Source organism: Balaenoptera ricei, chromosome 19 (assembly GCF_028023285.1).
Source record: "Balaenoptera ricei isolate mBalRic1 chromosome 19, mBalRic1.hap2, whole genome shotgun sequence".
Taxonomy (NCBI): Eukaryota; Metazoa; Chordata; class Mammalia; order Artiodactyla; family Balaenopteridae; genus Balaenoptera; species Balaenoptera ricei.
The window spans coordinates 63,541,791-63,552,690 of NC_082657.1; the positions used below are offsets into that span (position 1 = coordinate 63,541,791).

The 10,900-nt window shown below is 53.4% G+C and overlaps 1 protein-coding gene across 1 annotated transcript; it reads right to left on the reverse strand.

Annotated features, from left to right (window-relative positions):
- Nucleotides 1-95: 95 nt before the first annotated feature.
- SLC22A31 (solute carrier family 22 member 31) lies at nt 96-4,616 on the reverse strand. The gene is given in 10 exon segments (XM_059904408.1): nt 96-489; nt 839-953; nt 1,324-1,359; nt 1,362-1,537; nt 1,653-1,757; nt 1,857-2,002; nt 2,188-2,231; nt 2,642-2,796; nt 2,886-3,009; nt 4,304-4,616. Coding segments are annotated over 10 exon segments (1,521 nt in total). The 3' UTR covers nt 96-182.
- Between the last annotated feature and the right edge of the window lie 6,284 nt (nt 4,617-10,900).

A 10,900-nucleotide genomic window follows, 5' to 3' on the forward strand; every position in this document is an offset into this window, starting at 1 on the left:
AGCCAAGGGTGCGGCCTGAGGGAAGAACCAGCGAGGGGGCCAAGTTCCATGGACGCCTTTATGCTCCCCACGTGGAGGGGGAACCAGGGCCCCCGGCAGAGAGGCCCTCTTCCCACCGCCCTCCCGTTCCTTCCCGAGACCCATCTGCCTGTACTGGCGGGTGGCGTGTCTCTGCAGCCTGGTCACCCCTCCTGGACCAGCTGTGTCCCGGCCCTGGGGAGGGAGGCTGGCAGCAGGGGCAGGTGGGCCTGGCGGGGGCGGCCCCAGAGGCGCGGGGAGCGGCGCAGGCGGTCGGCGTCCTGCAGCGACTGGGGCAGCGCGCGGCCGCGTCTCTCGGGCAGCAGCAGGACGCACGGCAGGGCGAGGACGGCAGAGAACGTGAAGGCCACGTGTTGCAGGAAGAAGCCGTGCCGGCCATGCGTGTCGGTGAGCAGGGCGGCCGCCTGGCCCAGGAACCCAGCTCCCAGCACCAGGCCCAGCCTGGCACCCCTGCAAGTGGGGGCGGTGGGACATGGCCCAGCGGGGCACCCGGCGCTCCTGGGCTGGATGGCCCTTAGCGGGCCCCAGGAAAACACCTGCAAAATCTGGGCGGGTAGCTGCCCTGGATCAAGCGTTGTCCTTTCCATTAGAAAACTGAAAGTGGATTTTCCCCCTGGAATCTGATCCTCTCTGGGGGCTCTCACTTCCGACCACCCCCTCCTCCACTCCTGAGCTGATATGCAGACCCTTCTGTGGCCATTGTCCCCCTCGCCACCCAGGAAGAGACGCCCGAACTCTGGTCCCGAGGGCACGGACCTGGGGAGTGTGGGGAGCGCGGGGTGCACAGGCGGGGCCCTGCATCCTGCTCACGGTGGGGGAGACCTCGGCTGAAAAGAGGCTGCTGAGGGCGGACACCGCCTGGGAGGCCAGGAGCCCCAGGACAGAGGCGCACAGCACCGTCCAGCCAGGCAGGCCTGGGGAGGAGGAGAGGGCGCCCACGCGGCCCACACTCCCTCCCTCCCCTCCCCAGCGTCTCAGGGACCCGGGCCTCCCCAGCCTTCCACCTCTGCTCCTGCACTTGGGGTCAGTGGTTGCAGGCTGCCCCCCGTCCAAACCGAGCCCTTATATTAAGCCCCTTCACGTAGAGTCTTTTTGGCCCTCACCTCTTTGGGCCTCAGTTTCCCCGGGTGCACACTGGGGAGGTGGGTGGGGAGAGAAGAACTGAGTCAGCCTCATCCGAATGCCTCGTGCCCTGTGCCTGCCTCTCCGGGATCCCCACCACCACTGGGCAAACCCCCAGCCACACGTGACAACTCTGCCAGCCTGCAGGGCCCCCGCACTCACACTGGGCCCCTGCAAGGAGCAGCAGGGATGCCAGGCCAGGACCAAGGTGCCCAGCAGCAGGTCTGGGCGGCGCCCCCAGAGGTCTGCTGTCAGGAGCAGCAAGACGGTGGCCGCTGCCTCCAGGCTGGCCTCCAGGAAGTAGGGCCAATAGAAGGCGGGGTCACGCGTGGCCAGGTTGCGCAGGAAGCTGGCGCTGATACTCCCGCCGATCAGCCTGGGAGGCACGGCAAAGCTGCAGGCCCAGCCAGAGCCGGGGACTCTCACCCCAGGGGGACAGCAAAGATCCCTCCCTCCCCTTCGCCCACCCACACCCTCCCTTCCTCACGAACTGAAGCCCAGGATGAGTCCGTGTCACCAGACGACGCGGGTATGCCGGAGTTCCGGGGCCGAGCGGTGCCGGGGCTGGGGGCTCCCTGCACACAGCACGTCCAGCTCTGGGGCCCCGGGGACATAATGGGGCATGAGTGAGGGGGTGACACCTCTCCTCCCTCCTCCAGCACCCAGGTCTCCCTTCTCCCTGGCTGGTCCATTACCCGTAGCCAGGGAGCTCTCCTTCTCCGAGCTGTCCTTGGGGTCCACACCGCTGGCTTCCACAGAGCGCCACAAGATCTTCCTGGCTCGGGCCAGCTGCCCTGTGGTCAGCAGCCAGCAGGGAGACTCGGGGAACAGGGCTGGAAACCTGCGGGGTTTGGGGGAGGATGCCAAGGGACCTCCTGGTAGAGAAGGACCCAGGGGCGAAGCACAGCGCATGGCTCTGTGTGTCCCTGTGTCCCTGTCCCCTGCCCATCTTCCTGGTGCTGCATGGAGGTCAGAGGGAAGCAACACACGTGGCCTCCACAGTGGATGTGAACCCCTCTCACTTACCCTCAAAAGAACAGCAGGAGTCCCGTTGCCAGGGCGCTCAGCCCCTGCGGAAGGCACCAGCCCTCCAGGAGCAGGGCCAGGCCGGGCCGCGGCAGCATGCCCGCCACAGAGAAGAGGCCGGCCCCCGTGGAGAACGCCAGGCGGTGCGGGGCGTCACACAGCTCCAGGCCTGGGCAGACACAGACGGCCTGAGGCCCAGGCCTCTCGGGAGGGCTGCTCTGTCCAGGGCTGTGGGGATCAGTCGCTGGCCTGCCCAGGGCCTGGACATCTGAGGCCAACGCGCCGCTCGCTCTGGCACCCGGGCCTGCGCACAGAAAGCAGAGCCCGCAGAGCACACGGTTCCCCGCCCACCTTCTGGGGAAGGGCCCTCAACTGGAGCGCCAGAAAGGCACCCTCCGGCGGGTCAGAGGCCTAGCCTGAGTGGGCGCCCCCCAGAGCCCCCCACGGTACTCACGAGCCACATGGAGGGCGAGGGAGGCCCCTGCTAAGGCCCCCCCACGAAGCAGCCACAAAACCAGCAGGGCAGGAAAGCCAGTGGCCAGGGCCTTGCTGGCCCCCAGGCCCGTGGCCAGCACCAGAGAGCCCACAAACACAGCCTGGCGGCCAAACCTAGTGGGCAGCGGGGGACACACGTGGATTTGGGTCAGGAGGGCTCAGGGGAGGGCTGCCAGGGCAGAGGGGAAGGGGCAGTGCCTCACCCGTCACAGCCTGGGCCTAGGAGGACACAGCCGAGCAACCAGCCCAGGAGGTGGTCCACCTGCTCCAGTGGCACCTTCCAGCCGTCCTCACACACGAGGTTCCACTGTAGGGGACACCAGTCACCTGTCAGCTAGCCAGGACCCCTACCCCCGCTGGAGTTCCCAGAATGTCACGCTGGAAGGGACCCTAGATATCCTGTTCCGATTCCTCCCTGGAGACAAGGGGAAACAGGCAGAGAGAGGCAAGGGACTTGCTCAGGGTCACACAGTGTGGCCTCCTGACCCTGGTGGTCTTCACGTGGAACTAGACAATTCCTGGTCTGTGCCCCCAGTGGGTAAAGGCCTGGAGTCCCCAGGACACCTGCATGGAGCCCCAAGTCTGGTTTCTCCTTTGCTCTGGACGGGGTTGCACCTGCCTTTCTCCAGCCATCACTCTGCTGCCAGGCTGGCCCCAGGGCCTCTCCCGCCCCTCCCCTCGCCTGTGCACTTCAAGAGCCACTCCCGGAACAGGCTGTAGGGCCATGCTCACCGGCTTTTCCTGGCCAAGGGCCCTTGACCTCAGCTTTGCACCTCCCAGCCTACTCTGTGTCTTCTCCTCAAGCTTAACACACTCTTTTGGGTCACACTACGTCAGAGTTTTTATTTTAAAATCCGACTACTTGTGAAAGCTGGTGGGCGAGGATCCATCACTACACCAAACAGGTGGCCAGAAGGAGGAAGCCCAGCCGGTTCAGGGCCCCAGATGGGCCTGGCAGGGATGTGGCAACCCTGTCCAAGTTTCCACCCGGGGCCCCTTCTCCCAGGGGCAGGGGGTGGGGCTGCGGGGCAGAGGCTGCCAAGAGGAAGGCAGGGTGGGCTGGCCTGGCCAGAGGGTGGGGACGGAGGCCCCGTTACCCGCTTTGCTCCTGGAGCCCTGGGATGCGCCCTTGCTGTCCCTGCCCCTAGGCCAGCCTGCACACACCTTACAGGTGGGAGGTCTGCTCTTCAAAAACGGAACTGACCCAATCACTCTCTTGATTCAAAGTCTTGGGAGCCCAGTCTGGACACCTGCATAGCCCAAAGTCACAGATTGCTAGAATGTTAATGGCACCGAAGGGAACTCCAGGCCCTGCTGACCGCTGGGGACCTACCTGCTCAAACCTTCAGCTTACTACCGCCTCCCTCCCGGACTGCCTGCCCACCTTGGCAGCCCCCAGCCTCACACTCTGCCTTTAGGCCCGGCACCCTGCCTACTTAGACACCTGCTGCACCGTCAGACAGGAGGGGGCTGACCCCCCCGCAATCGAAAGCCCCAGTACCACAGACCCGGTCGATCAAGGGCCGAAGAGCGAGGCGGGACCGGAGGAGGGGGAACAGAGGAAGGGCGCTGAGGGCAGGGGGACGGAGGGAGGGGGAGAAAGAGCAGGGAAGCAGAGGACGAGGCGGGGGACGGAGGAGCAGGTGCAGAAGACCTGGGTGACCGGGCAGCGCGTAGTGCCAGCCGCGCGTGCAGGACCGCGTGCCGTTGGGGCGGACGCAGGGTGCGGGCTCGGGGTAGCTCAGCGGCAGGCAGGGGCCGGGGGCGAGCGCGGGGTCCGGCCCGCAGCGCTTCGCGGGCAGCGCGGTGAGCAGCAGCTCCGAGCCCAGCGCCAACCCCAGCGCCACGCACGGCAGCCACGAGGCGGCGGCCAGCAGGCACCGGGACCGGCCGAAGCCGCCCGCCGCGCGCAGCACCTGCGCCCCCAGCTCCATCCCAGGGCTCTGCACTCTGGCTGCCGGCGGGGCGGGGGCTGAGAGGGATGGTACCAGCGGGGCGGGGCCTGAGAGGGCGAGGCCCCATAGGGGCGGTGTCTGCGCTCTGGAGGCCGGCGGAGCGGGGCCTGGGCGGGGCCCGGAGAGAGGCGGGGCCGGAGAGAGGCGGTGTCGGCGGGGCGGAGCCCTGGAGGGCAAAGCAGACCGCTGGGCGGGGCCTGGGCCTAGGAGCGGGGCGGATGGTGTGGCCTGGAGCGGGCGGGGGGCGGGGCCATCGAGGGCCAGGCAGGTGAGGGGCCTGGCCGTGGACGCGGGGGCGTGGTCAGCGAGGCGTCCTAGCACGGAGCGTGGCCTGGGGGCGCGGCCGCCGGGGCGCTTTGGAGCGCGCGAGGTCCGCGCGGCGTCGGAGCGGGAAGGAGGTCGGGAGGCAGCGCCTCGGTCGCCCCCGCGGACCCCGGGCTGACGCTCCCTCAGGCGGCTCGGGGCCTGGAGAGGTCGGGGAACGTGAGGGGTTCGCGGCCGGATACTTGCAGGACCCTGTGCCGGCCTCGGGCCAGGCCTGCGGAGCGCGGGCCACCACTGCTCCCCGGCGGCCGGCCGCGGCGCTGCAGCCAGGGAGGGAGCGCCCCCGGCCGTCCAGCTCGGACCGTCCAGCTCGAACCCTAACCCGTCCAGCTCCCCTCGTCCTCCGGGGACCGTCCTGCGTGGCCACCGGTCTGCAGCCCCGGCGGAGCGTGGTGTCCGGAAAGGAGAGGCCCCACTCGGTGCTGCGCGTCCTCAGAAGTTTGAGGGTTATCGTAGGGTTATTCGGCAAAACGAGCTTCCAAGTTACTTCATCCCGCGCTGGTCCTCCTGTGAGCTTGGCTCGGAATACGCTGCACTTCGGCTTAGCCGACACCGTCACCCTGGAGGGTCTTCCATCCCAGGAACAAGGTAAGTCGCGTTTGTTTTTCACTTTTCTTTTTCGCAGGGAGGAAAGTTAAAATAGGTCCTATAGATTATGCTTAATTTTTTTTTAATTGAAGAAAAATTCACATAACATGAAACTAACCATTTAAGGTACTACCACCACCTTTATCAAGTTCCAGCATATTATCATCACCACGGGAGAAAACCTGGTACCCATTAAGTAATGATTAAGTAATCACTCCCTAGTCCTCCTTCTTCAGCCACCTGGCAACCGCCAGCCATACAACACGTGGCCTTTGGGATCTGGCTTCTTTCACTTAGAATAATGTTTTCAGGGTTCACCCACATTGTAGTAGGTGTCAGGACTAAATTCTCTTTTATGGCTGAATAATGTTCCATTATATAGATATGTCACATTTTGCTTATCCATTCATCTGCTGATGGGCATTTAGGTTGCTTCCACTGCTTGCCTATTGTGACTAGTGTTGCTGTGAACACTTGTGTCCAAGTGTTTGACTCCCTATTTTCAGTTCCTTTGGGTGTATACCTAGGAGTGGAATTGCTGGGTCATGTGGTGAGTCTGTGTTTAATTTTTTGAGGACTCACCAAGCCATTTTCCACAGTGGTTGCCTATTTTGCATTCCCATTAGCAATATATGAGGGTTCCAGTTTCTCCGCCTCCTCGCCAACACCTGTTTTCTCTTAAAAAAACAAAAACCAAAAAAACCCAGAACTAGCCCCATCCTGGTTGGTGTGAAATATCTCACTGAGGTGTGTGTTTGTTTTTTTTGTTTTTTGCCACGCAGAAAGGCTTGTGGGATTGCAGTTCCCCTAACAGGGATCGAACCCGGGCCCTAACGGTGAAAGCTTACTCAGGTTTTGATTTGCATTTTCCTAATGGCTAGTGATGTTGGACATTTTTTCATGTGCCTGTTGGATGTGTGTTTGTCTTTGGAGAAATCACTGTTCAAATCTTTTGCCCATTTTTTACTTGGGTTGCATGCCTTTTTGTTGTTCAGTTGTAAGAATTCTTTACGTATTCTGGATACTAGACATCATTAGATATATGATGTGCAAATTTTTTCTCCCATCCTGTAGGTTGTCTTTTCACTTTCTTGATTGTGTCCTTTGATGCACAAAAGTTTTTTTTTTTTTTTTGTGTTTTTTTTAAATGTAAGACATCAGTTTTTTCTGTTTTTATTTATTTATTTATTTTTTTTATTTATGGCTGTGTTGGGTCTTCGTTTCTGTGCGGGGGCTTTCTCTAGTTGCGGCAAGCGGGGGCCACTCTTCATCGCGGTGCGCGGGCCTCTCACTGTCGCGGCCTCTCTCGTCACGAAGCACAGGCTCCAGATGCGCAGGCTCAGTAGTTGTGGCTCACGGGCCTAGTTGCTCCGTGGTATGTGGGATCTTCCCAGACCAGGGCTCGAACCCGTGTCCCCTGCATTGGCAGGCGGATTCTCAACCACTGCGCCACCAGGGAAGCCCCACAAAAGTTTTTAATGCTGATGAATTTCAATTAATTTTTCTTTATGCTCATGCTTGTAGTGTCACATGTAAGAAACCATTACCAAGTTCAAGATCATGAAGGTTTACACCTATGTTTCCTTCTAATCGTTTTATAGTTTCAGCTCTTAGATTTAAGGCTTTGATCCAATTTGAGTTAATTTTTTTTTTTTAAATTAGAGTGTGATTTCTTTTTTTTAATTTTACTTTTAAAGATTTATTTATTGATTGATTAATTGATTGATTGATTGCTATGTTGGATCTTCGTTTCTGTGCTAGGGCTTTCTCTAGTTGCGGCAAGCGGGGGCCACTCTTCATCGCGGTGCGCGGGCCTCTCACTATCGCGGCCTCTCTCGTTGCGGAGCACAGGGTCCAGACGCGCAGGCTCAGCAATTGTGGCTCACGGGCCTAGTTGCTCCGCGGCACGTGGGATCCTCCCAGACCAGGGCTGGAACCCGTGTCCCCTGCATTAGCAGGCAGACTCTCAACCACTGTGCCACCAGGGAAGCCCTGAGTTAATTTTTATATGGATGTGATAAGGGTTCAACTTCATTGTTTTGCATGTGGATATCCAGATTTCCCAGCACCATTTGTTGAAAGGCCTATTCTTTCCCCATTGAATTGTGTTGGCACCCTTGATGAAACCAGTTGTACAGTTAATATCTGGACTCTCAATTTTATTCCAGTGATCCCTATGTCTGACCTCATGCCAGAAGCATAATGTCTTGAAAACTGGAGCTTTGTAGTATGTTTTGAAATTGAGAGGTGTGGGTCCTCCAACTCTGTTCTTTTTAAAGATTGTTTCGACTCTTTGACTGTTTTTCACTAGCAACTCTATATGAATTTTAGGATCACTTTTTCTATTTCTGCAGAAAAGAATGTTGGGATTTTAGTAGGGATTGTGTTGAATCTGTAGAATGCTTGGGGAATATTGCCATCTTAACAGTATTAAGTTTCACAAGATGTCTTTCCATTTATTTAAGTCATCTTTAATGTCTTTCAGAAGGGTTTTGTGGTTTGGGGTATACAGATCTTGGACTTGATTGAATTTATTCCTAAGTATTTTATTATTTTTGATGCTATTGTAAGTGAGGTTATCTTATAAATTTCCTTTTCAGATTGTTCATTGCTAGTGTATAGAAGTACAAGTCATTAAATAAATTTCCTTTTCAGATTGTTCATTGCTAGTGTATAGAAGTACAAGTCATTAAAAAAATACTGATCTGGTATCCTACAATTTTGCTGAACTTCTTTATTAGGACTTTCTACATGCGACATCAAGTCATCTGCAAATAGAGATAGTTTTACTTCTTCCTGTCTAATTTGAATGCCTTTTATTTCTTTCTCTGACTAGAACTTTTACTATAATATTGAATAGAAGTGGTGAAAATGGACCTCCTCGTCTTGTTCCAGATTTTAGAGGAAGAATTTTCAGTCTTTCATCACTGATTATTATATGAGCTTTGGGTATTTGGGATACTAGCTTGGGGCCTGCTGAGGTATACTCCTTCTATTCCTTGTTTTTCTTTTAAGATTTATTATTTATTTTATTAATTTTTGGTTGCGTCTGTTTTTAGTTGCGGCACGTGGGATCTTCGTTGAGGCTTACAGGATCTTTCGTTGTGGCGCGTGGGCTCTTCGTTGCAGTGTGCGGGCTTCTCTCTAGTTGTGCTGTGCGGATTTTGTCTCCTCTAGTTGTGGCGCCTGGGCACCAGGGTGCGTGGGCTCTATAGTTTGCGGCAGGCAGGCTCTCTAGTTGAGGCGCTCGAGCTCAGTAGTTGTGGTGCACGGGCTTAGTTTCCCCACAGCATGTGGCATATTAGTTCCCTGACTAGGGATCGAACCTGCGTCCCCTGCATTGGAAGGCGGATTCTTTACTGCTGGACCACCAGGGAAGTCCCTATTCCTGGTTTTAAAATGTTTTATCATGAAATGATGCTGAATTTTATCGAATGCTTTTTCTGCATTAATTGAGATGATCATTTGGTATTTTTTTCCCTTCCTTCTGTTCATGTGGTGTATTACATTGATTGATTTTTGTGTGTGGAACCACCCTTCTAATTCCTCAGATAAATCCTGCATGATCATGGTGTATAATCATTTTAATGTGCTGCTGGATTCAGCTTGCTAGTATTTCCTTTCTTTTTTGAAAAATATTTTATTGATTTATAGCTGATTTACAATGTTGTGTTAGTTTCGGGTGCACAGCAAAGTGTTTCAGTTATACATATACATATATCCACTCTTTTTCAAATTCTTTTCTCATAGAGATTATCACAGAATATTGAGTAGTGGTCCCTGTGCTATACAGTACGTTCTTGTTGGTTATTTAATATATAGTAGTGTGTGTATGTTAATCCTAAGCTCCTGATTTATCCCCCCGCCCCGTTTCCCCTTTGGCAACCATAAATTTGTTTCCGATATCTGTAAGTCCATTTCTGTTTTGTAAATAAGTTCATTTGTATCATTTTTAAAAATGAGATTCCACATATGAGTGATATTTGCTAGTATTTTCTTGAGGATATTTGCATCTGTATTCATAAAATACTGGTCTATAGTTTTTTTCTTTGGTGTCTTTGTCTGACTTTGGAATCAGGATTATGCTACCCTCATAACTTAGGGCATGTCCAATAACTTCAGAGGTGTTCCTTTCTCTTCTGCTTTTTGCAAGAGTTTGGAGTGGATTAGTGTTAATTCCTTAATGTTTGGTGGAATTCACCTGTGAAGCCATCTGTTCCTGGGCTTTCTTTCTTGGGATGTTTTTGATTACTGACTCAATCTCTTTATTTCTTACAGATCTATTCTTATTTCTTCTTGGGTCAGTTTGGGTAATTTGTGTGTTTCTAGGTATCTGTCCATTTCATATAGGTTTTCTAATATACTGCCGTTGTTTATTGTATAACCTTTTCTTATTTCTGCAAAACCCATAGTAATGTCCCCTTGTTCACTACTGATGATAGTAATTTGAGTCTTCTCTTTTTTCTTAGCCTACATAAAGAATTGTCCACTTTATTGATCTTTTCAAAGAACCAGCTTGTTTTGCTGATTCTGTTGATTATTTCATGTATCTCCACTCCAATCTTTATCCTTTAAACTAAACCCAAAGCCTCACTTCTAGTGGCTTTGGGTTTAGTTTTCTCTTCTTTTTCTTGTTCCTTAAGGTGTGAAGTTGGGTTATTGATTTCATTGTTTTTTGTGTAGCAGGCATTTACGTCTATAAGTTTCCCTTGGAGTACTGTATTCACTGCATCCTATAAGTTTTTCATTTTCTGTAGTCTCCAAGAATTTCCAAAATTTCCTTTGCGATTTCTTCTTTGACTCATTGGTTATTTAAGAGTGTGTTCTTTAATTTCCACGTGTTTGGAGTTTTCCACTTTCCTTTCTGTTACTGATTTCTAGCTTCATTCCAATGTGGTCAGAGAAGATCATTTGTGTTATTTCAGTCTTTTCAAATTTACTGGGACTTGTTTCATGGCCTAGTGAGTTATCTGTTCTTGAGAATGTTCCATGTACACATGAGAAGAATGTTTATTCTGCTGTTGTTGGGTGAAATGTTCTGTGTATGTCTGTTAGATCTAACTAGTTTATAGTGTTCAAGTCCTCCATTTCCGTACTGAATTTCTGTCCCGTTGTTCCATCCATTATGAAAGTGGGGAATTGATGTTTCCAACTGTTGTTGTAGAACTATCTATTTCTCCCTTCAACTCTGTCGGTTTTTAGATCATACGTTTTGGTGTATGTAATTTGGTGTGTATATGTGTGTATATGTTTATAATTTTTATATCTCCTTGATGGAGATATATATATAATCTTAAAAAATATATAATGTCTTCCATTGATTCTTGTAACAAATCAATATATAATGTCTT